Source organism: Orcinus orca, chromosome 5 (genome assembly GCF_937001465.1).
Source record: "Orcinus orca chromosome 5, mOrcOrc1.1, whole genome shotgun sequence".
In the NCBI taxonomy this organism is placed as follows: domain Eukaryota; kingdom Metazoa; phylum Chordata; class Mammalia; order Artiodactyla; family Delphinidae; genus Orcinus; species Orcinus orca.
In genome coordinates, this window is record NC_064563.1 from 68900888 (window position 1) to 68926657 (window position 25770).

The 25770-nt window shown below is 45.7% G+C and overlaps 1 protein-coding gene across 4 annotated transcripts in view; it reads left to right on the forward strand.

The window, feature by feature from the left end:
• The window catches only part of ST6GAL1 (ST6 beta-galactoside alpha-2,6-sialyltransferase 1), a 159212-nt gene that overhangs the window by 110315 nt on the left and 23127 nt on the right, over nucleotides 1-25770 (forward strand). For all 4 annotated transcript variants that reach the window (XM_049710235.1, XM_049710236.1, XM_049710234.1 and 1 more), the window contains 3 exons: nucleotides 3412-3509; nucleotides 22664-22762; nucleotides 23970-24144. In XM_049710235.1, the coding sequence (XP_049566192.1) occupies nucleotides 3412-3509; nucleotides 22664-22762; nucleotides 23970-24144 (372 nt within the window). The remainder of the gene's footprint in view (nucleotides 1-3411; nucleotides 3510-22663; nucleotides 22763-23969; nucleotides 24145-25770) is intronic.

Consider the following 25770-nt stretch of genomic DNA (forward strand, 5'->3'; position numbering starts at 1 on the left):
ACAATGACTCTGCTATTTTAGTGTAAAATCAACCCTACACTGTAATAAATGAATGTGCCTGGCTAAGTTCCAATAAAACTTTATTTACAAAAACAAGGCAGGTCAGATTTGGCCTGTGGGCCATAGTTTGCCAAACCTGATCTGTATCATATCTAGTTTTCCTGACCAGAATCAGAATGTAGTCTTCCATACATGGTTATATGATTCATTAAGCTGACTGGAAAATATAAGAAATGTTTGGTCCAAATAATGATAAAATTTCTTTCACCACAATTTCTAGCTATTTAGAGTTCTTATACCTGGACACAGTAGATTTTGATGTATTTATGAATTTACTAACAAGCTGATTCTATTGAATTTTCTAGGCATGCAGTTATATCATGTGCATGTCGTGGTGCATTTATTTCTTCCTTTTCTAATTTGCATCTTTTTCTGCTAATTCTAAGTTACAGAGAAGTGGAGGCCCCTGTTTTCTACAGCCTTCCCCCTTCAAGGCTTGTTTTCTGGGATCCCAGTAGCTGTGGATTTTTCCTAGGGATTTCCTGGAGACCTATTTGAGGTTGAAAGTCTTAGTTTTCAGTAGCAATAGCAAAGGACAGTTTGGCAAACAAGGATCTGATCCCTTTTTTTATAAGCTCAAATTTAGTGGTCTGTTTTAAAGTTCTCTTCTTTGATTTAAAAATCTTAGAATAAAATCCAAACTTCATACCTGGCCTCCACAGCCTGCATGATCTTCTTCCTGCCAACCTCTTTCATTGCACTTTTTATTTTTTCTTTCCTTCACTCACTTGTCCCCAGCCAAGTCCTTACCCTCCTTGGGGTCTTGACACTGCTGTGTCCTTCGGTTGGAATTTACTTTCCTGGGCCCTTCCCATGCCCTGTGGGTCTCAGCTCAGACGCAGTCCCTGAACAATCCCTCTATCTAAAGGAGATTCCCTCGGGGTCTCTGTTACACAGCTCAGTTTATTCGTGTCATAGTATTTTTTGTTAATTTTTATTTTTTTATGGAAGTATAGTTGATTTACAACGTTTCAGATGTACAGCAAAGTGATTCAGTTATACGTGTGTATATATATATATGTGTGTGTGTATTCTTTTTCAGATTCTTTTCCATTATAGGTGGTTATTTTGTGCCATAGTATTAATCACAATCTGTAATTATCTCGAATGTGGGTTGTTGTGCTTATCTATTGTCTGCCTCCTTGCAGTAGATCTCGAGGTCTTTAAGGGCAAGGACCTTGATTTCATGCTCACAACCATTGTCTCCAGCACCTAGAACTGTGTCTGGCAGAGAGTACGAGGTTTATCAGTATTTACTGAAGGAATAAAAGCATCCTCCTTTCTCATGGTCAACACCAAGGACCTATCTCAAGCCTCCTGTGCTGGGCGTTCTCCATCTGCCCCCGCAAATTCGCTCTCCATGATTTCCTATGACTCTGTGCCCGGGGAAATAGAAATTTGGACTGTGTCAACTGGATGTCCTTGCTCTCTGGCTTTGATTTGGGACTGGACAGTAGTAACGCTGGTACAAAACTGAGAAGAAGAAGGAGAGTGAGGCCAGGGTGTCTGTCCCCCTCGTCCCCGCCCTTGCAGAAGGAACCTGTAACCACAGGCTCCTTCTCTCCTTTGACTGTAAGTTTCAGCCCCTTTCAGGCAGCCCTGTCTGTGTCTCCCCTTTTCCCTCCAGGCCTGGAAGTCAGAGGGGAGGAGGAGAGGCTGGGGTAATGATTCCCTTCGCAGTTCCCACCAGGTGGGCTTCCTCAGGGGGGGGTCTCTGCTCCTCCTGCTGCCTTAGGTGTAGGGGTGGGATTGGTTCCCTGCTGTGGCCAAGCCTGGGGTATGGTCCCTTTCCTTGTTCATCTCTACCTTGTTAAACTCGACCTACAACTTTGTAAATAGTCCTTTTATTTCGACCCTCAATGACTCCATTTGAGCTTGTCATTTTTGTCTGCTGGGACTCTCAGGTTTTTTCACCTGTGAAATGGGAAAGTTGACCAAGTGGAGTTTCTGATAAATCAACATTTCTAGTGTGGTTACTGCTGGTCACTTTTGAAATCAGTGACTGATTCTGACAAAACTTGTTGCAATCCGAGTTGTGTAAAGATAAACTTCGCGCTCGATTTGCGGTTCTGTGTGCCTGTCCTGTTATCTGATAATGTTTGGACTATGGGCATCTCATGTAACTTTTAAACCATTTTGATAAAAATTTTGTCCTGGGATTGAGGATAGGGTTGTTTTTGTGAATGAGATGTCTAGATTCCTGAGGTTTGGTATATACGTTAGAATTGAAATAAAGAGGGAGGCCTTCTTCCCTTAATTCTGTGGGTATTTTCCGTTAGGTCCTCTTACATTGAGCCAAAATCCACTCCTGCCCCTCTTCTCCTGATGCCACCTTTGTGCATGAAGAACCACCCAAAATAAACCCGCACAGAGAGAAACAGAACAACAGAGGTTTGGGCTGACCTCCAGATCTTGTGCAGATTTCAGTGGTGAACCGAAGCTTGTTTGATCAAATAAGCTTGAGATGAGCTCTCACAGGATCACAGAGGCTCAGGGTTAGGGTGGATCTTAGAAGTCATCAGTTCCCTCCCCCATCAGATTGGTCATTGCCAGGCAGAGAATCTTCTCCAAGTCTTCCAAACCCTGCTTAAACAGCTAGAAGGACAGAGAACCAGAGCTGGGGAGTGAGTAGATCTTTAAAAAGATTGTCTGTTTGATCTTGGCTGGATTTGAGACATTGTTTCTGACAAAGAGCTTTTTAAATTTTTAATAGAATATATGGGGTTTAGTTTAGCTCTATGACCTCTTTTCCACCTCTGCCACCACCCAGGTTTGTGACCCTTCCTGGGGCTCGTGTTCCTAAATGGGACACTTCAGGAGCTGTCTTGGGTGCCATAGTGAATCTCTTTCATTTGCTGTGCACTGCAAGCTTTTCAGAATGCCATGGGGTACTTTGCACTTGTGGGTTAGACCAAGCTTATGGTAGGATCCTCATTTTTCTGACAGGGATAGAAGTATGACCTACTGGTAATACCAAGAGAATCTGATTTGCTCCTTTGGTAACTGGAATAGTGATTCCACTATGAGTAGTGCACTGGCCCTGTCCACGTTGCCCCTGTGCCCGGGCACACTGGCATCATCGAGTGGATTTCAGGAACACCACCATATGTACCTCTTTAGCCTTCGCAGTGGTTGGGCAGAGAGTTGGTCACCTCTGTCTGTGAACTTTACCTGATTGCACTGTACAAATATGATCGTTGTCCCCTGTGTACCAGGATGAGATAAAGATTAGGATGTATTATTCTCTTGCCCCGCCCCCCCGCCCTCTCTCTCTCCAGACTGCTCTCTGCATATTGCTGACGCTCGCATCGTCATCACTGCTGATGTGTTCTGTTTCCTTGTGGTTTATAGATGATCACGATGCAGTCCTGAGGTTTAATGGGGCACCCACAGCCAACTTCCAACAAGATGTGGGCACGAGAACCACCATTCGCCTGATGAACTCTCAGGTAAAATTTCTTCTGTGCAGAAGTATAGTGAGAGAAGTTTCCTTCCTAACACAGTCATGGACGGCGCTGAGTAGAGTGCAGTGGTCAGTACAGAGACTCTGCAGTTAGCTTGCCTGCCATCTAAACCAGCTTTGCCTCTCTTAGCTAAAAGATCATGCCTAAGTTACTCATGCCTCTGTTTACTCATCTGTAAAGAGGGGAGAATAACAGTACTTTCCTCACAGGGTTGTTGTGAGGAATACACGAGAAAATCCATGGGCTCTGAAGTAGAATGTATTTACTAGGAGCACATCAAAGCCACCGGCTTAATTAAGTCCCTTGCCCTTCCTGCGTCCCGGATTCCTCATGGAGAAAAAGACAGTGATTCCATGATCCAGCCTGGTACTTTGGTCATGGGAAAGCCCCTGTGGCATTAGTCTGCATTACTGGAGGTGTCCAGTGTCCAGAGAAAGCCGAGTTCTGCTGTCCCTGTGGCCGCAGGTCACATCCAGAGTGTTGCCCAAGGGAAAACAGAGGATATCCAGGGAGAGAGAGGACTGTCGTGAAAAGTAAATGAAGCAATGAACGTGGGTGTGCTTCATATGCTGTAAAACCTTATCCAAGTATTATAAGACAGCATCACAGTGTAATTTATGTGTAATACAGCATTACAATTCAGGTATTACCTCATGAATCCCCCTAGACTATTCATTTCCTGAAGTATTTCCAGGTAGCATATGCTGATTTCTCTATACTAATGGGAACTTGAGAAGTACTCTTGCCACAGAGTTCTGCTAATGGATTGAATTAGTGGAAAAAGCTGGATTGCACATATATCAAAAATAGCATGATAGGGCTATAAACCCATTCACCTCACTCCCGACCACCAATGTTTGTCTTTTTTCTGAGTATACGTGTAAGCCTTGGGGGGCTTTATGCCAGTGTGTAGACTCTGTACACTTTCTAGGGCTCGTGGGTGTGGACTGGGTCCTGGAAGTGACCCTAAGTGCCCTTTCAGCACCGTCCCAGCAGAATATGCATTTCTCTTCCCCTCTGCCAGGCCTCCACTTCCCTGTTTCTCCCAGCAATCTCTTCACTGCCTGACCTTCAGGAACTCACCACCTGGGCAGAAGCTGCTTCCTGCATGGCCTGCTTTCCATCTGAGGCCCACAGTCCTAGGAACCTTTTCGTGATGGGACTTAACTCCTTTGCAAGAGGCCACCATCTTGTTTTCGATTCTTCTAATCCTTCTATTATTATTTGGATGATGATGATGTTGTCACTTTCTAACACTGTAACATCCTCCAGCAGCCTCTCTGTGCTTCTAACACCTGTTTCTGTTCAACCTTACGTTTGGGGGTTTTACATTACTTTTTTTTTTTTTTTTTTGCGTTACGTGGGCCTCTCGCTGTTGTGGCCTCTCCCGTTGGGGAGCACAGGCTCCGGACATGCAGGCTCAGCGGCCATGGCTCACGGGCCCAGCTGCTCCGCGGCATGTGGGATCTTCCCAGACCGGGGCACGAACCCGTGTCCCCTGCATCGGCAGGCGGACTCTCAACCACTGCGCCACCAGGGAAGCCCTACATTACTTTTATGATAAACTATAAGAGGGCAGGTTAAAAAAAATAGATTCGTCGGCAAGAGTCTCTGGAGCAAGTGGTACTTGAGCTAGACTTTGAGAGATGGGCAGGATCTAGAGAAACAGTACTAGGAAGGCATCCAAACAGTGGGATTGGCAGGACAGAGCTGCACAGGAGACGAGGGGGCACTCAAACAGCCCTGGCAGGGTGGGGGTGGGGTCTGGACTCGTGCTGCACCGCAGAGGGAGGCGAGGCTGGGGCTTCATGGCTGCTCAGACTCTGGCGAGTCTAGATCAGGCAGAGGGGTTGGGATGAGCTCTCCCTTCTTTCTCCTGTCCCTTCTTGTGCCGCAGTCACAGAAACCTGGAGCTGGAGGGCTCCCCAGGGAATGCAAATGCCTAACTTCTGCTTCTGTATAAGATGGTACCTAAATACCCAGGAGAAAGGTGTACTTACCCTTGCTTCCTAACACAAACAGGGACGGTGCTGCGCAGAGCACAGTGGTGAGGACAGAGACTGCAGCTAGCCTGACTGCCGTTGAAACCAGCTCTGCCTCTCTTAGCTAAACGATCACGCCTAAGCTCCTTATGCCTCTGTAAAGAGGGGAGAGGGGAGAATAACTACCTCTTCACAGGGTTGCTGTGAGGAGTAAGTGAGAAGATCCACGCAAAGCATCTAGCGGCCGGCGCTTATGCATAAGTGTCACCTGCTCTGATATTTATGTGTGCGGAGCTGAGGTGGGCGTGGGGGGTACGCTGGTGAGCGAAACAGACTCAGCCCTGTTCTCGTGATACCATCCAATAGTCATACAAACAAATATGAAGTTACAACAGACAGCTACAGAGGAGAGGGTTAAGGTGCTACCAGAGCCCATAAAGGGGCATCTTCCCTAGGCAGGGAAGTCAGGAGGAAGTGAGGAGGTGATTCTTCTCTGCGCCCGAGGAGTAAGGGTAGACGGCGAGAAGTGGGAGAAGAGGCAGCAGCGTGGGTGAGGCCTGTGTGGAAGGGAGCTGGGACGCACCAGGACCCGGGAAGAGGTGAGTCTGGGTGGTGGGGATGTAGAGAGGGACGAGGCTGAGGGTGAGGAGGAGCCAGGCCATGGTGCCTGTTTTCTTCTCTGAGGCATAGCCAGACTTGCATTTTGTAAACCCCTCTGGCTTCCATCTGATCAGTGCAGTGGGTGCGGTGGACGGACAGACACACTTAGGGGGCTCTTGCAATCGTGTGGACTAGCAATGCTGGCAGTTGCGCCAGAGTGGAAATGAAGGGGACTGTGAGGAAAGAATGGATTTGAGAGCTACTCAGAGTGTGCAGCCACCAGGCTGTAGTGTGTGGTTGGGCGTGAGAGGTGAAGGGAGGGGGGCCACAGGTGCGCCTGGGTTTCTGGCTTGCGTAACTGGCCAGCTAGTCACTGAGACGGGAAGGAGTACTGGCAGATGTTTTGGGTTGTGAGGGGCGGGTAGGGTCAGAGGGGCGGGCAGGGATCAAAAACGTGGTTCTGCATATGGTTGATCTGAGCTGCCTTTTACGTGTCTGTGAAGAGAGGTCCAGTAGGCAGTTATAGAGATGGGACTGGAGTTCAGTGGAAAGGTCTGGGCTGCAGATGAGGGTTTGTGAATTGTCTCTATCTATGTGGCAGTGAAACAGTGGGACCAATTGAGGGCACTAGAGGGAGTGTAGAGAGAGGAAAAGTCCATGCAGGGGGTTTGGGTAATGAGAGCGGCGAGAAGGAGGTCAGAGCCATCAGACGCTGCTGAGAGGCCAATTTAGATGAAGATTGAAAAGCATTGTTCTCTCCTTAGCAAAATGGAGGCCACCGTTGGCCTCAGCGACAGCCGTTGGGGAGAGTGGTGAAGCCAGATTGGAGAGTGTGGAGGAGTGGGGAGGGAGGAAAATGTGGAGAGTTCTTGCAAGACGGCTGGCTCCAATGGGCAGAGAGAAATAGGGCAATAGCTATAGAGAGTTGGGGGTTCCAGGGCCAGTTTTTGTTCTTTTCATTTTTTAGATTGCAGAGAATTGAGTATGTTTAAAAGCCAATGGGGGGCTTCCCTGGTGGCGCAGTGGTTGAGAGTCCGCCTGCCGATGCAGGGGACACAGGTTCGTGCCCCAGTCCGGGAAGATCCCACATGCCGCGGAGCGGCTGGGCCCGTGAGCCATGGCTGCTGAGCCTGCGCGTCCAGAGCCTGTGCTCCGCAGAGGGAGAGGCCACAACAGTGAGAGGCCCGCGTACCGCCAAAAAAAAAAGTCAATGGGAAGGCAGTCACAAAAGGACAATCACTGTATGATTCCACTTATATGAGGTCCCTGGAGTGGTCAAGCTCCTAGAGACAGGAAGTAGAATGGTGGTTACCAGGGCCTGAGAGGAAAGAGGAATACTTGTTTAATGGATCTAGAGTTTCAGTTTCAGAAGATGAAAGAGTTCTAGAGATGAATGGTGGTGATGGTTGTATAACAGCATGAATGTACTTAATGCCACTGAACTGTACACTCAAAAATGGTTAAAAGAGTGCATTTTATGTTATACATATTTTGTCACACACACAAATTTAAGTCAATGAGGAGAAAACCAGTTGATAGAGAAACTGAATATACTTAAAAGAGGAGATAATTAAGTCAGTGGTGGGAGTGGTGGATCCAAAGCCTAGTGGAGGATTAACCCCAGCAGGAGGGGTCAGGAGGGGTCAGAAAGGAAGAAGGATGCAGGGGAGTAGCTGGAGGCCGTCTCTAGTGGAAGGATGACGGGGCTTCAATTTTTTCTGCAAAGTAGGGTACAGAGAAAAGGAGGCTTTTCATAGGGAGGCTGAGGGGAAGAGAGGTTTCAGTAGAGGAGGTTTGAGCCAAGAAGGTTTGAAATTGTCATTGAGGAAAGAGTAAACCAGAGGAATGGAGTAGGGTCTCCAGGCCGTGCTAGCCGCTTCGAGGTTGGGGAGCGTGGATTCAGAGAGAAATCCAGCTGTTTGCTCAGGGGTGGTATGGTCTGCAGATCAGTAGGAAGCTGCAGGCAAGAGAGGGAGCACAGAGGAGGCCTGGAAATTCTCCTGGATTCGGGAGGCTACTCCCTTCTCGGGCATCTCTTCCAGGTGTTTAGTGAAGAACTAACCCTCAATCCTCAAAGATTCTGAAACTTTAATTTCTAGCAATTGCTCTCCTGGGTATATATCCAAACAAAACAAAAACAATGCTGAGAAAAGACACATGCACCCCAATGTTCACTGCAGTACCATTTACAATAGCCAAGACATGGAAGAAACCGAAGTGTCCATCAACAGATGAATGGATAAAGAAGATGTGGTACATGTATACAATGGAATATTACTCAGCCGTAAAAAAGAATGAAATTTTGCCATTTGCAACAACATGGATGGACTTGGATGGTATTATGCTAGTGAAATAAGTCAGAGGAAGATAAATATTGTCTGATAGCACTTGTATGTGGAATCTAAAAAATACAACAAACTAGTGAATGCAACAACAACAACAAAAACAGACTCACAGATACAAAGAACAAACTAGTGGTTACCAGTGGGGAGGGGCAAGATAGGGGCAGGGGATTAAGGGGTAGAAAACTACTAGGTACAAAATAAAAAGCTACAAGGATATATTGTACAGCACAGAGAATTTATTTTATAAGAACTTTAAGTGGAGTATAACCTTTAAACATAGTCACTATATTGTGACTGAAACATATAATACTGTTCACCAACTATACCTCAATGAAAGAAAATAAAGCCAAGGTAAGGTTGCCTGGGAATTAAGAGACAGACCTTGATCGAATTTCTCCCTCAGTACCTAACTGCGTGAGTGACTTGAGCAAGTCGCCTTATCTTTCTGAGCCTCAGTTCCCTTATTTGTAAAGGGAAATAAGAAAAGTTGCCCTGCTGGGTCTTTGTAGGATCCGGTGAGATTACTGAGCGTGGAGCATGTCACTCAGAGGCCCTCATGCTGAAGCAAAGGCTGTGTAAAGGGTGGCCGTCGTCACTAGTGCAGCGTGAAGGCCTGCCTGTGTCTGCTGGGCAGTCACTGTGCCCTCCCATTTCCCAGGCAAGTGGGCATCTTGGCTCCCAGCAAGGATGTCAGCCAGCTTGGGGACGCTTCAGAGGTGCCCAGCAGAAGGGAGAAAATTAAAGGATAATTTTCAGGAAAAAGTAAGCTCATGACTATCATAGTGTCTATTTTATTCATATGAGGAGGGAACCAGGCAGATGTTATAACCGGTTCAGAGGAAAAGTCAAAACAGTACAAAATCTGAATAAAGGAATGCAACTGTTTTTTGTCACGAGGTGGGCAGGAGGAAGAGGGAATTTAACTGAAACTCTACTGGGCAAGGTTGAATAAGCGTGTCTGTAGTTCACTACAACTTACAAAGCGCTGCAAAACAGCTCTCACGGGATTAGAATCTGATAAAGAGGAAGGGAGTGCTGCAGACAATGCGTAGTTTTCCACTGAGGTACAGCATGTTTTCCTGCACTTCTGGATGGCTGTGGTCCCTTTGCCAGGGCTGAGAGGGGGTGGATGACTTCCCAGGGTGCCCAGTCCACTCTCAAGAAAGCCCTTCCCATCCTCTTCAGGCACGCTGACCCTCCTTCCTCTCTTCCTGTAAGTGGCACTAAACATCAAGCCTGTTGCTTTAACACGGGTCACGGGCAGCCGCGTGACTTTGCTCCTTGTGATACTGACATGTGACTGATGCCCTTCTATTATGGCCCTTTCTCATATTGGTATCCTAGGAAGCTGGCAGTCTGTCTCCTCTATCTTTTGTCCCAGTTGGTTATCCCAGCTGTTTTGTGTCTGTTTCTGGGCAAACTGAGTCCCCACCATCGCACCCAGACAGCACCTGGCACCCCAAAGTTCCTGGGGGAATAGCCGTGGGTTTGGTAAATTGTGCCTTTGAGCAGCTCATTTTCTTCCCAGAGGGAGAGCTCCTCTGGACGGCAGCTGGGCCCGGTTTTGTTTGTTCAGCTCCCAGCCTCCTCACATGCAGAGGACAGCCTTTTGTGCATCTGGCCTGTGACAAAGCCATAGAAAACAAAGAGGTGGTTTCTAATTGAGAAGATGGCTTTTTAAAGAGAACGGTGTCATACCGTGAAGTTTCAGCAGCTCTACGCAGGCATGTATGTGCCAGGTGTTGTTATGAGATTCCATAGGGAAACCACATAGAGCTAAATGTGGGTCTTTAAACAAATTCAATTGTGACTCTAAGTGTAAAGGTTTCGTGAGACTCAGCTGAGCCCCTGCTGGGCCCAGTGGCTTCCTTAGAAGCTCTTGTACAGGTTTGGGAAGAGAAAACCTACACCCTGTGCATAGTGATACGTGGACTGGACTTCACCCAGGGCATTGCCAGATCACTTAATAGGGCTTATCTTGAGATATTAGCTGATGCCACTTACTAAATACTTCTGTTGTCTAAGGGCCATACCTGTCTTACCACATTTCATGACAACTCTGTGAGGTGTGGCCACAAAACACCATTTTAGATAAAGACACTAAGGTTCAAAGAGTTGAAGTGAGTTACTCAGGGTAGCACAGAAACTAAGCAGTAGAGGTGGAACTGGATCTAGGTTTGTTTGCCGGTGGTACATTAACTCCCCTGAGCTTTCTTTAAGCTTTTCTAGGTCGCTGATATTTTTCAGAAACAGAGAAGGGGCTCGACTTGATGATATTGGACACAGGGTGCCTTCTTACTCCAAACCTCTGGGTCATAAGTGGCTTTCAACGTGCCAGAGCTGCCCTTGGTCTTCTCTTCCTTGTGTAGCCCATCCATCTGGTGTGCAGCCAGCTACCTAGATTCCATTCAGTCAATCGAATAAGCTCCCTCGAGACCCTGCCTAGTATGGGGGAAGAGCAGGAGAATGCAACGCTCTCCTCCTCATAAGGGCTTCCGTTTAGTTGAAGAGAAGAAGACACACCCCGCTCCCCAACATACACACACACACACACAAAGCCAGTAAAGGTGCTGTGCGGAAGCAGAGTATATTCTTTTTGCATGAGTTTGACTATTTTAGATACCTCATGTAAGTGGAATCGTGCAGTATTTGTCCTCTGTGTCTGGTTTACTTCACTCAGTCTAATGTCCTCCAGGTTCATCCATATTTGTCATATTTGGTAGAATTTCCTTCTTTTTTGATGCTGAGTAATATTCTATAGAAGCAGATTGTTGAATGGTGGTTGCCAGGGGCTGGGGTGAGGGACAGATGGGGAGTTGCTATTCAATGGGTATAAAGTTTCAATTGTGCAAGATAAATACGTTCTTAGAGATCTGCTCTACCTTGTGCCGATAGTTAACAGTACTATATTTTGCACTTAAAAATTTGTTAAGAAGGTAGATCTCCTGTTAAGTGTTCTTACTGCAATGAAAAAAAAGCAGGGTGTACTCCAGTGTGGGGCCGATACCCCCGACCTGGAGTTCTTTGGCATGGAGTTCTTTCTGTGAGGGCACTACTGAATCTTGAAGGGAACATTCAAAACCTATATTTAATTTGTGGAAAATAGCTATCTTTAAAATAACCTGCTATCTGACCTCACACCCCATTTCAGCTCAGTCACCACGCACAACCAGTGCTTACATCAGAATCTCACTCAGTCATCAAATGTCTACACTTTGAGGTCATTTGCTAGGAATTTTTGCATCTGTGTTCATGAGGGATGTAGGTTTGTAATTTTCCTTTCTTGTTATGTCTGTCTGTATTTTTGATATCAGAGTAATGCTGTCTTTGTAGAGTGAGCTGGGAATGGTTCGTCTAAAATTTTCTGGAAGGGTTTGTGTAGAACCGGTATTACTTTTTTCCTGAGTGTTTGGTAGAGTTTACCAGTAAAGTCATCTGGGCCTAGAATTTACCTTGTGGGAAGGTTTTTAGCTACAAATTCAACTTCTTTAATAGACACAGGGTTATTCATGTCACTTGTTTCTTCTTCCCGAGCTTTGTTAGTCTATATCTTTCAAGAAATTTGTTCATTTCTTCTACGTTATCGACTTTGTTAGCATAAAGTTGTTCATAATATTTCCTCATTATCCTTCTAATATCTGTGGAATAAGATGTGATGTCTGAAGTGACATGACATCCTTTAAGGTGATCCAAATGGTATTGGAAATCCCAGAGCCGAAAAGGACTTCGGAGATCAACTAGCCATTCATTCATTTCAGAATGAATTACTGATCACCTGCTCCCTGCCTTTGTGAAGCTCAGGGTTTTGCCTGATTGTTTCATTTTACAAATGAGATAACTGAGGCCTGAGAGGAGAAGGTGAGCTGTACAGTTGCACAGAGGACAATGGCAGGCCCATGTAGGCTGAAGCCTTCCTAACGGCCTGTCCAGGACTCTTTCCTGGCTCTCTGGTGACATGTTCTAAGTCCATGTTTTCTCACTCCCATCATATAATTTATCCATCTCATTTATCACTTAGCTCTCCCACTATGAGAGGAGGCATTTTGGGCCTGTTTTGTTCATTGATGCCCAAGTGCCCAGGATAGTGCCCATTACGTAGTAGATGTGCAAGAAATATTTGTTGAATGAAATATAGTGCAAAGAACCTTCTGTTCACTCAGTGGATTGCCTCCAAACTTCATTTTTTTAAACTTTTTATTTGAAAATACTTGAAAACTTCCAGAAAAGTTGCAATAATATGACAAATACAAAGAATGCCTATATACCATTTATCCAGATTCACTTATTTTTTCATTTTACCCCATTGCTATATCATCTGATCTATCCATCTTTCATATTTTTTTTCATTTGAGAGTAAGTTGTATACATTGCAGACATCAAGCCCTAAATATTTGTTACAGACCGAAAGTTTACAGCTCTCCCACAAATTTTATGTTGAAGCCCTAACTATCCAATATGATAGTATTTGGAGGGAGGTGGGGCTTTGGGGAGAGAATTATGTTTAGATGAGGTCCTGAGGGTGGCGCCTCCATGATGAAGGGATTAGGATCCTTATAAGAGGAGGAAGAGGGACCAGAGCTCGCTCTCTCTCCGCCATTAAGGACACAGTTAGAAGGTGGCCATCTGCAAGCCAGGATGAGGGCCCTCACCAGGAACCAATCTGCTGGCACCTTGACCTTGGACTTCCCAGCCTCCAGAACTATGAGAAATAAATATCTGTTGTTTAAGTTACCCAGTCTATGGTATTTTGTTATCGCAACCTGAGCAGACTATGATTTTTTGGTACCGAGAAACAGAGTGCTGCTATACAAATACCTGAAAGCGTGCAAGTGGCTTTGGAACTGGGAAACTGGTAGAAGCTGGAGGAGTTCTGAAGGGCACACTAGAAATACAGACAGAGGGAAATTCTGGTGAGGACTCAGAAGGAAAAGAGGAGAGCTGGAGAGAACGCCTCTTTTTTTTTTTTTTTTTTTGCGGTACGCGGGCCTCTCACTGTTGTGGCCTCTCCCGTTGCGGAGCACAGGCTCCAGATGCGCAGGCTCAGCGGCCATGGCTCACGGGCCCAGCTGCTCCGCGGCGCGTGGGATATTCGCGGACCGGGGCACGAACCCGTGTCCCGTGCATCGGCAGGCGGACTCTCAACCACTGCGCCACCAGGGAAGCCCGAGAACACCTCCTTTTAGAGAAGACAAATAATCATGAACAGAACGTTGGCAGAAATATGGATGATAAAGGCCATCCTGGTGTGGTCTCTCAGATGGAAATGACACGAGGAACATGTTATTGACCAGTGGAGAACAAGTGATCCTTGTTATGAAGTGGCAGAGGACTTGGCTGAACTGTGTTCTAATGTTTTGTGGAAGGTGGAACTTGTGAGTGAAGAAACTGGATATTTAGCTGAGGCAATTTTTAGAAATTGCCTTAGGGAAAGCACTGAAGGAGTGGCTTGGTTCCTCGTGACTGCTTTTAGTAAAATGTGAGAGGAGAGAAATGAATTGAAGAAGGAATTGTTTAGCAAAAAGGAAACAGAACTTAAAAGATTTGGAAAATTCTCAGCTTATCTATATTGCAAAAAATGAGAAAACTTGTTCTGAAAAAAACTAAGAGGATGGCCCAACAAGCATTTGATAAAAAGGTCAGTGTGGGAGTGAACCACAGACCTAATCAGCCACCCCAGCAGAAACACTGCTAGTGTGAACTGAACGAGTGTGGATACAGGACAAAATGAAGGCAGGCTGTCAGACTTAGATTCTACAGGACCAAACTATAGAGCTCTTTGCCCGCAAACATATACCATTCTTCAAGACAAGGGAAGAATGAACCCAATGGTGATTCAGAGACCATCAGGGCTGCTTCCTTGGTTTCAAAGGGGGCAGGGCACTGCCTTGACCTCAGTAGGCCATATGGCAGCTGCCCAGGGCCTTGGGGGAGTGGCTCCTACCCGGCAGAGCCACGCAGGTGGGACTGATGCCCCACCACGTCTATAAGGCAGAGCATCAAACCAGAGAGGATTATTCTCAAGCCTTAAGATCTAATGGTATGTACTTTGCTAGGCTTAGACTTTCTTGGAACCTGTCACTTCTTTCTTCCTTCTAATTTCTCCCTTTTGGAATGAGAATCTCTACTCTATGCCTGTTCCACCACTGTATTTAGGAAACACATAATTTATCCAGTTTCACAGGTTCACAGCAGGAGAACAGTTTAACTTCAGGTTGACTCGTTTTGCTCTCTTCTGGTTTAGATAATAATATTTAGATAAGACTTTGGACTTCAGCCTTTAGAGTTGATACCGGAATGAGTTAAAACTTTTGGGGATGTTGGGGTAGAATTAATGTGTTTTGTATGTGAGAAGGACATGATTTTGGGGGATACAGGGGTAGAACGTTATGGACTGAATGTTTCTCCCCCAAATTCATATGTTGAAGTTCTAACCCCCAATGTGATGGTATTTGGAGATGGGGCAAATGGGAAATAATTAGGTATAGAAGAGGTCTTGAGGGAGGGGCTTCCACGATGGGATTGCTGTCCTCATAAAAAAATAAGGAGAGAGACTAGAGCTTGCTCTCTTTTTACCATGTGAGGACACAGGGAGAAAGCAGCCATCTGCAAGCCAGGAAGTGGGCCCTCACCTGGTAGCTGAATCTGCTGGTACCTTGATCTTGGACTTTCCAGCCTCCAGAGCTGTGAGAAAGAAATGTCTGTTGTTTAAGGCATCCAGTCTGTGGTATTTTGTTATAGTAGCCTGAACTGACCAAGATAATACTTTAATGTGTACTTCCTAAGAATATGTCTTATGTAACCAAAATATAGTTATCAACTTCATACATTTACACTGATACCATACCTTAATCTGGCTGCATTGCAGTTTTGTTAATTGACCCAATAATGTCTTTTATGGCATATTTTTTCTTCTAGCACAAGATCCAGATTAGGATCACGTGTTGCATCTAGTTGTTACGCCTCTTTAGTCTCCTTCAACCTAGAATATTTCCATATCCTCTGTCGTTTAAGACACTGACATTTTTGAAGAATAAAGTCCTTCTTTAAAGTTTTTTAAAATTTAGGGTTTATCTGATGCTTTCTCAGTATTAAATTCAGTTTCTGTATTCCTGGCTGGAAAACTACACAAATGACACTGTATCCTCCTAAGAGCATCATATCAGGAGGCATCCAGTGTCCATCTGCCCTTCAGCTTGGATATGGTGTTGTTTGATTTGGCCACTGTATAATTACATTTTTCCCTTGCGGTCTATGAGTGAACACTTTTAATAGTGTGCCATTATTCTGCTCCAGATCAAAATTCCCTCCTACGTTTAACATTCATCGATCACTTTTGCCTGAGCCAGCCTTTACTATGATGGCTGAAAAATGATGGGTCTTTTAACTTCAGCTCTCCCTTCTCCATGTAATCCAGCTGGCACTCAGAATTTTATTATAAGCAAGAAGCCTCCCTTCTCCTCCTCCATTTATTTCCTTCCTCCCTCCCTCCCTCCCTCCTTTCCTCCCTCCCTTTCTTTCTTTCTTTTATTTTTGTATTTGTTATTGGTAAGAACTCAGAGATTCCTATATTTTCAATGGTTTCTAATTCATTACGGTTCTGAACTACTTAGGTGTTCAACTTGTCCCAGATCTGGCTAGTGGGAGTTCCGTCAAGCTGGCTCTTGTTTCCCCATGACATGCATGCCCTCATCATTTTTTAAAATACTTCTATACTTTCTGGCATAACAAGATGTTCCAGTTCATTTTGTAACCTATCTGTTGGGTTTTTAATATTTCATCTTTATTAATTTTATCCTGAATGCACAAAGTGTTCTGGCTCAGAGACAGATTTCTTATTTAAATACCTTAGAGTAAGTAAGAAGTGCATTAGTCTCCGCTTACATTCTTATTCCTAGTGCAATGCAATAGACCCAGGCCAATTATCCTACATGAGTAGCCAGGTACCCTATAAGCAAGGGACAAAAAATAAGTCATTTTTTTTCCTTGCTTATAAAAGGCAGGAGGTAGCTGAAAAAGAGTCCCCTTCTTACTCCAGCCCTTTGGAATATAAATAAACTTACCTAGAGCTGTCCCTAAGTTCCTGGGCTCTTTCCTCCTGCTCCGGTCTTCCTGGTCTCTTAGAATATATTTGTATTAACCTAGAGATATAGTCTGAGCTGTAACCATTTAGCTTCTTGGGGGAGATAAGCGAAGTTTTACTATGTTTTGAGTCAGAGAAGAGCAGTTAACTAGACAAATAGCTATAGATTTTATTCTCATTGTTTATAAAGTCTCAGGAATCTGGGGCTTTCTGCAGGAGTGCCGAGAGATCCTGGGAAGTTTTATTTCCCCATACTATCCTACCCTACTTCTGGGATATGCCAGTTTTTCCCAAGGAGCCCTGGTTCCTTTAAGTGAAAAATGGTATTAGAGACCAAGATCTAGGTACTAGATATGTTCATGCCTAACGAGGTTGTCTTTGCTTCTTGGCCCTTTCAGCAGGTAGAGGAAATATATGCATGTACACACACAATACTCATACATGTGTATTCATTCATTTACACATATGCATACGTATGTATACACACCTACATAGACACATGTATATACATGCAAAGATACCTATTTTAGAAATGACAGACTTAAATTGATACCTCAGTCTTTCCACATGAAGGTATTCCTTGCCTTCCCCATTGTGTATTTGTAACCCCCCCTTCTTTCAAAGTGAGAATCCCCCTTCTAACAACATCAGCACACTGATTTCTTTGCTCATATCTATAGTACATCTAAAGTAATTTGAAAATTGTTTTGCGTATCTCTACATAAAACAAACCTATCAAAGTTTCGGATTTGTTTGCAATTCTCTTTCACACCCTGCCCAAGACTGAGGGGATATGGCCAAATAATGAGGTAACCCTAAGTTACCTCGATTAGTCCTTCTGTTTCTCTTCACTTCGATTATGAATTCACTTGAAATTCAACTGTATTCATTTTGTTCCAGTTCTAGGTTTTCCTTTTCCTTACTTAAAAAAAAAAATACACAGAATATTAACATGCTTCCAAAATTCAAAACTATCCAAAAAGGTATCCAAAAAGGTGAGTGTTACTCACTCCTGAATTCCTTCCACCCTGTTTTACCACCACCCTTTGTAGTTAACTGACTACTGTTGTGTGATTTATACTTCTGTGTTTCTATTTGTAAAGACAAATATATATATAAATATATATATGTTTTAATTCACCTTACTCCTTACAAAAATGTAGTAGACTATATATGCTCTTTTACACTCTGCCTCTTCCCAGTACCTTCTGGAAACTACTCCATATCAGTTCATAGAAATCTTCCTCATTCTTTGTTGCAGCTGCATAGTACTGCTTTGTGGGGGAGTTTCACAGCTTATTCTTTCAATCTCCTTTGCTTGAACATTTAAGTACTTTCCAACATTTACTTCCTCTAATATATTATGGTTCTTTGGATGACCTTTCCTGTGATTCTAGGTAGAATTATGGGCCCCTCTGATTTGGGGTTTGTGGTGGGTTTCAATTTGTGGTGCCCTTCTGTTTAGCACTTCCCTGTCTAGGTCCAGTTTACAATGGTCAGGCCTTCCCTTAAGGCCCAGAGCCTTCATATCATTTTTCAGGTCTACGGAAGACCTTGAAGACCTTTGTCTTCCTAGAGCACTAGCTAGCTTTGCAACTGTGGCAAATTTGCAAATCTGGCGGCCAGAACACAAACTTTATCGTCCCTTAACATTTTTGAAAGATTGCCTAGTACAGTGGGAGGTCAGACATACCTTGATTTGCAACCCAGCTCCATCCCTTCCTAGCTGTGTGATCTTGGGCCAGTTTCATAACCTCTCAGAGTTTCCTTTTCAAGCCCTGTTTGGGGCTTGGAAATATTGTGAGGGGTAAGCGAGAAGACATCGAACTGGACTGTTGTCTGAGTTTAACAAAACCACTAAGCCTAAACTCTATAGTTAAGAGATATCAATATCTACACACACACACACACACACACACACACACACACACACACACACACACACACACACACACACACACACACACACACACACACACACACTGTATTAGTTTCCTAGGCCTGCCATGACAAAACGCCACAGATGGGGTGGCTGAAACAGAGATTTATTTTCTCAGTTCTGGAGGCCAGAAATACTAGATCAAGGTGTCATCAAGGTTGGTTTCTGACAAGGGCTCTTCGTGGCTTATGGATGGCCACCTTCTCTCTATGCCATCACATGTGCATGTCGGTTGGGGGGAGAGAGAGAGATCTCTGCTGTCTCTTCCTTTTTCTTATAAGGACATCAGTTTTATTAGATTAGGGCCCCATCCTTATGACCTTGTTTAACCTTAATTACCTCTCCAAAGGCCCTATCATCTCCAATATAGTTACACTGGGGGTTAGGGATTCAACATATGAATTTGGTGCGGGGGGACATAATTCAGTTCATAACAGAGGGGAAGAAAGATCTGGTAAGATAAAAGACTCACATATTCACAGTGGGAATATCTGAAGAATGCAGTTATGCATGATTATTTTCTTCCATATGTATGTAGATTGTGTGTGTGTGTGTGTGTGTGTGTGTGTATATGTGTGCACGCACGGATTCCTGTATTTTCTAACTTTCTGCAGTGACTATTTCTTACTTTATGACTGGAAAGTTTACTTTAAACAGGTTGCTAAACAGCAACAGTCCATCTCCCAAGTGTAGTCTTTTGCTGGCATGTGCTGCTTGGGGGCTCTTTGCTCTGGCAATGACTTGCTTTCTTCATCATGAGGCCCTGGGGATCCCTGAACTCAGGTCAGACTGTGCATGTGGGTGAGTACAGGAGCATTTGAGAAGAGCTTTATTTTTAAGTCACTTGTGCTGCAGTTGGACAAATGACAGACTGAGATGTTGTCCAGACATGGCTGGTCACCCAGGCAGGGACTTACAGGATGGTCATGTCCTATGAATAAGGCACCTGGGGCCCAGAGAAGGTAAGTGAGTAGGGATAAATCACCTGGTGTCAGGTCCTCTGCACAGAAAGAAGCATAGCTTAAGGCTTAGACTTTCAATATACCAGCAGATTTTTTTTTTGAGGGGGGGGTGGAGTGGGATGGGACAGGGAGTGAAATTGTAGAGTTCAGTCATGAAAGTCATGTAAAAAATAGTGTGAGGGTGTCCCACTTCCCCCTGGGGCCTCCCTGTCACCCGCTCAAACATGTCTACCTTGCAAAGCCCTGTCTGCCAGGATGCACACTCTGCCTTTGGACTATAGCGCTGAATTCCTGTGCTGTGAGTTACCGTGTTCTCCACAGAAAGAGGACAGTGCTTAATGTTGGAAGGTGTGGGGCCCCTCCTAGTTCCTATGGCCGCTCACCTGTGGGACTCCAGGTCAGTTGCCTCATCCTTGAACTTCAAATCCCCGCTCCACTCCCAAAGGCACATACCAGCTGCTCTTCTTTCCAAGTTCTCATTTTAGGAAATGGCCTGAGGTCCAGGAGTCACCTTGACCTCTTTTTTCTTCACTTTCAACAACCAGTTAGTCTGCAAGCCTACAGCTGACAGTTGTAACTCTTTTTCATTTCCCCATCATTTTTTACTTAGGCTATAGCAGCAGCTTCTATCTGATCTCCTTTTCTGTAAAAACTCTAGTCCAGAACACGGGTCAGTTTGGATTCTTCTCACTTACAAGACTTCACTGGTCCTATAATCTACTGAGGAAATGCTAAATAAGCTCCCTGGTGTGGCCCCTGCCTACACTTCTCTGACCCCTTCTGGCTCTCCTTTTGAATCTAAGCCACTGGACAAACTGCAATTCCCAAAAAAGCTATTCACTCTACTAATTAGAATTAGGTTTGGCTGCAAGTGACAGGAATACTCTGCCCACCTCTCAACACTAGCTTAACAAGATAAAAATGTATTTTTCATGTAAAAGAAGTCTAGAGTTGGTATGGCGTTCCAGAGAGTCAGGAACTCAAGCTTCTACTCCCTTGTGCATCTGCCATTCTAACACGTGACTTGCACTTCATGGTCCAAGATGGCTGCTCAAGCTCCAGCCATCACATCCACTTTTTGCCAGCAGGAAGGAGGAATGAACAAGGAAGGGCATAACCCTGACTCTAAGAACAGTTCCTGGAAGTCACACTTGCTTACACACCTTTGGCCAACATTTTGTCACATGGCCATACTTAGCTGTAAGAGAGGCTGGGAAATTTTTATTTCAGGTAGTCTTTATTTTAGGTAGCCATGTGTTGAGGTATCTGTTACCAAGGAGGAAAGAGAGGATGGGTATGGGGTGACACCTAGCAGTCTCTGCCATGTATTCTCACATCTGGGGATTTGCACACATTGTTTCTTCTGTCCAGGTCCTCTTCCCTCTCTCTCCTCACTCCCTTGACTTGCCTAGTCTTATTTGTCCCTTAACATTCACTTACCTCATGGCCATCCTCACTCTGGCACCCTGTGACTGCCTGGGGGCTCCTTAGCACCCAGTACAACTGCACAATCTCTGGCCAGGGTGGGCCCACCACCAATAGTTCTTGTTTCAAAGATACACTGAGGAAATGAGATATTCTTCAGGCTCCCAGGACCTTCCTACGTCTGGGGGAAGGTGTGGGGACGGGGTAGCTGAATGACCCTAGAGGCTCTTGGCAAATTGCCATCCTTGGTTGTACAGACCACCCATCTTCCCAGTCATTCTTCAGATACTGCAGGGACATTGATTAGGTCTCAGCCTCCTCGTGATGGTGAGTGATCGAGGTGGGGAGGGATTTTTTTGGAGGGGAGCCATGCTGTGCGGCTTGCGGGGATCTTAGTTCCCCAACCAGGGACTGAACCTGGGCCCCCAGGCAGTGAGTGCGCCGAGTCCTAACCACTGGACCGCCAAGGAATTCCTGGGGAGGGATTATTGTTGTGATTCTTGCTTTCAATTCCAGTCAATTCTTGTTTTGATTTCTGCCATTTGTTCATTTTACACCTGGGCAACATCATCTCCCACCTGCTTTCTAAGGTGACTGACAGCAGATCACATGAAACAACTCTGTCCCTTAAGAGGGACACAGCTTCTTTCATTGCTAAGCCTTCGGGGCCCCTTCTCTCTCTTTCTCACTCACTCCTGTGCCGCATTTGATCCTCAAGACACCTCCTGTTTGAGACAGCAGGGCAGTGTTACCTGCACTAGGCCTAGGGCGACTGTCTGACCTTCTCACGGTCATCAGACGAGTGGCAAAGCCAAAAACTGAGCCAGGTCTTTCTGTAATAAGTCTAGTAGTTTTCACCTTCTGCTGCCACACTTTTCATATTTTTATAAGTACTTTAATTAACATTTCTGTTCATAGTTTTTTCCCAAATTTAGCTTCTCTTAGGATAAATGCCAAAATGTAAAATTACTGAGTCAAAGGGCATACAGTAAATACTTTATTTTATTTTTCATCTTTATTGGAGTGTAATTGCTTTACAATGGTGTGTTAGTTTCTGCTTTTTTAAAAGGCTGTTAATGGATTTTGCAAAACTGATCTGTCCCATGGAGTCTTATCACAGTCACATTTTGCCCAGGCCAGCCTGACAGCAGGGGAGCCTGGGAGTGTGGGGAGGAGAGGAGCAGTGGCTCGTTCCCCAGCACGGTGCACGTGATCATTGCCCCAGCCTGGTGAGATTCTCACGTTTAAGCGTATGTTTCTGCATATGCCATGGTCCCTCCACACGAGCCGACTACTTCATTTGGTGCTCAACCACAGATACTGGCATCTGGTCCAGTGCTGCAGAAACCATGGCCTGTATTAGATTCTGAGATGTCCTGTGTCCGTCTCCATCATGCTTTGTAATAACTACGTGCTGAACTTTATAGGTGACTGAAGGGTTTTTCAGAGATCATTTTGGTTATATGAGATTCTGACTTTAAACCTCACCCCCCTGACTCCCATATAAGGTATGACTGCAGGGGACTATACCCAGAGCCATTTTCACTGTACCCTTGGCTCCAACAACCTCAAAAGTCTGAGTGGAACCCTTTCTACTCTATGGCTGATGAATTATGACAAAATGTCCTTTCAGGTCCACACAGTTCTGGCTGGCATCTTTGCCTTCTTCTTAAGTGCTGCACCAAAACTCAGAAGCTTCATGGGGCTCTGCGGCCTCAGGTGGTACTTATAATGTGTCAGGTATTACTACAAGCCAACATTCACATGCAAATGTCCAGGTGACAGCTTGTCTGTTTCTTCCTGCAGTTGGTCACCACAGAAGGGCGCTTCCTCAAAGACAGTTTGTACAATGAAGGAATCCTAATTGTATGGGACCCGTCTGTTTACCATTCAGATATCCCAAAGGTAAGTGGGTGTCCATGGGAAATTGGGATTGAGTCACCTGTTTGTCTATAGATTTCCCTGAGGTCCTGGGTTTTAATGTCACGGCTGACCTGGACCACACTGAGGGCTGGCTATTTCCATTTTAGGGCACCCCACTTCTGGACTAGCGGTTCAGAAGGATTCCTGTCCTATACCAGTGCTCTCCATGCCCACCCTGCACTGCCATGTATTTGTCTCCCAATTATGGTCTGTACCAGGTGTAACAGTGGCTGGATTTCCCACCATCTGGGGTGGATTGTGTTCATGTAATACAATTATTATTCCTGACGGGCACCAGCAGGAATAGACAGTGGTTACTATCACTTCTATACGTAATATTACCACACTCTTCCCACACTTCCAATTTCCGGATGCTTCTCATTTCACTCTCATAGCTACATAAAGAAGTAGATAGGTAGAAGCATGGTTATTCCCATTGTACAGAGGAGGCAAACAGAATATGTGTGCGTGTCGGGGGGGTCACCTTCCCTGGGACTTGATTTGCTAAGCAGAGGGCCCCGATCTGCAACATCAGCTTTTCCAGGGAAGGAGAAAGAGTCTCAGTCCTGCTGGAGTCTAGCTTCTCCAGAATGACCCTCTTACCGTTACACACGTCAGTTGGCCTCTCCCTGATATGGGCTGCAGTGGCCACAGGAGAATGGCTTTAGGGAGGACGGACAGAGAGCACTGTTCTTGGGACACTTAATTCTTATGCTGGACACACCAATAGCTGATGGGCTCTGGTATCCCTGGCACTGTCCTCTCACTACCTCAGTTTCCAGTTTTGTGTTGATCTCACTTAGAACTGAAATTTGCCTGGGTCAGGTCAAGGACTGTGAATCCACAGATGTGGCAAGCTGTGCCCCCGTTTTCACCCCTTTAAAAAAGAGAGGTGGGGTTAGATAGGGCCAAGAGGCCCTCTCGGCTCTGATATCCTTCCCAGATTCTAGGATCCTGAAGTCTGACGCCGTTCCAGGGTCAACAAGCTCAAAGCTTGGTGAGCACAGGCTGTGTGCTGGCTCCCCCACTATCGAGTGAGAGCTTGAAGCCCGGAATTGTCTGTGCCTCAGGAGTCTGCCTTGGTCCTTCCCCACCTCCCCTCAAGTCCTCAGACGAGGCTGACCCCCTGGGGGCAGCAGTGGCATCGGCACGTTGCTCTCCTTGAGAAGACCTCTTCCTTCTTTTTCAGTGGTACAAGAATCCCGACTACAGTTTCTTCGATAGCTTCAAGAGTTATCGTAAGCTTCATCCTGATCAGCCCTTTTACATCCTCAAGCCCCAGATGCCTTGGGAGCTGTGGGACGTCATTCAAGAAATCTCCCCCGAGCAGATTCAGCCAAACCCCCCGTCTTCTGGGATGCTCGGTGAGTCCCTGTCTGGGGAAGGACCTCTTGTGCTTGATTCTAGAACAGATTAGCCTTCTACTGGGGTCTCATTCGTTCATTCGTTTGTTCGTTCACCACACAGTTGCTAGGTTTTGGCTGTGTTTGTACGCTGAGGCAAATTCCAGCTAAGACACAGAGGTCGATAAGATAGACTCCGCCTCCTTAATTTCAGGGTGTCCAGTGGGAGAGTTCAGTCAGGTGTCTGCGGCAACGTTCAGTTTGTGCCAGGAAAGAGTGACCAGCCTGTTGCCATAGGAGAGAGGACCCCCTTCCAGAGGGACAGTCTGAGAACTTGGCCCAGGCCTGGGAGAGGGGAGGATTTGGCAGGTGGAGATGGAGAAATGGGAAGCACAGACAAGAGGAGGCAAGAAAACGGGAGGAGCAGGGCTGAGATGCGGATGAGGCCAGCGAAGCACTTGCTTCAGGTGTCGATTGAAGGAGGTGCCAAGAAATTCAGAAACAAATGATATCTTAATACAGTATCTTTTTTAAAAAAATCACAATTAATGCAAAATTTTATGATAGACAAAATATCAAAATTTAGATAAAGACAGGATCAATAATAATGTCGTTATTGTCCTGGGCCATATTAGAATCTGTGGGAAAAGGAAGAGTCAATAATATTTTATTCAGAATTTCTGTTCACCCTAGTGACCACCCTAGTCGTGGCCCTGAGAGAAGCCTGAGCGGCGAGGCTTAGCCGGGTCTGGGGGCCACGAATGGAGCTGTGGGTGCTGACGTGGGGGTGGGCTGGGGTCAGAGTGCTGGGGGCCCTGCATGCTGGCTACAGACGTTCTTCTTGGACCTACTCCACACCTCTCCACCCTGATGGCCCGTCTGCCCTTCCCTCCCTTTCACTATGAGTTCAGCTGGACCACGGGCACTTTCCACGAGCCTCCAGGGCTGCCTACGGCTCCCCGCCCCCCTCACGGTCCCGGCCCACCCATCTTCCCTACTGGACTGCAAAGTCCCTCAGGGCAGGGACTGCGTTTGCCTCATCCTTGTGGGTCTGGTGCAGGATAGCCCTGAGCTAAACGTTCCTTGAGCAAACGAACAAATAAATGTTTACTATCAGAGGCATTTCCTGATAGATAGAGATGGAGGCGCTTTCAGCATCCCATCGTCTTCATGCCTTTCTCTTCCACTTTTGGATGGGTGCATTAGGGGGCTCTCCCTGGACCCCTTTTGAGCAGAAGTAGATGGAGAGCTTCCTGGGACACTTTCTCATTGCCCTACTGCCTGCCTTTGCCCATGCTATTCCCGCCACCACCAGGCTTTCCCCCTTGCCCAGCCCTCATGGCCAGAGCCCCTGCCAGGCCCCATAGCAGTGCTCCGGGAGGTGCACCAGGACCCTCTCTCGTGGAGGGCTCCCTCCCATCATCTCTAGAAGCACTTCTGCTGTGTCTTCATCAGTTAGTTGCAGAGGTGTCTTTTCTCCCCCACTGAACCAGGAGGCAGCCAGAAGGCAGAGGTGGGGCTTTTCCCATGTCTGATTCTTCTAGAACAGAGTTGCTGCTAGCAGTTTACAGTTTTGCTGTTAGTGAGGACTGTTCATCATAAAGATTCCCTATATTTATGGTTGACAAAAGCAGTCTAGAGCCATGA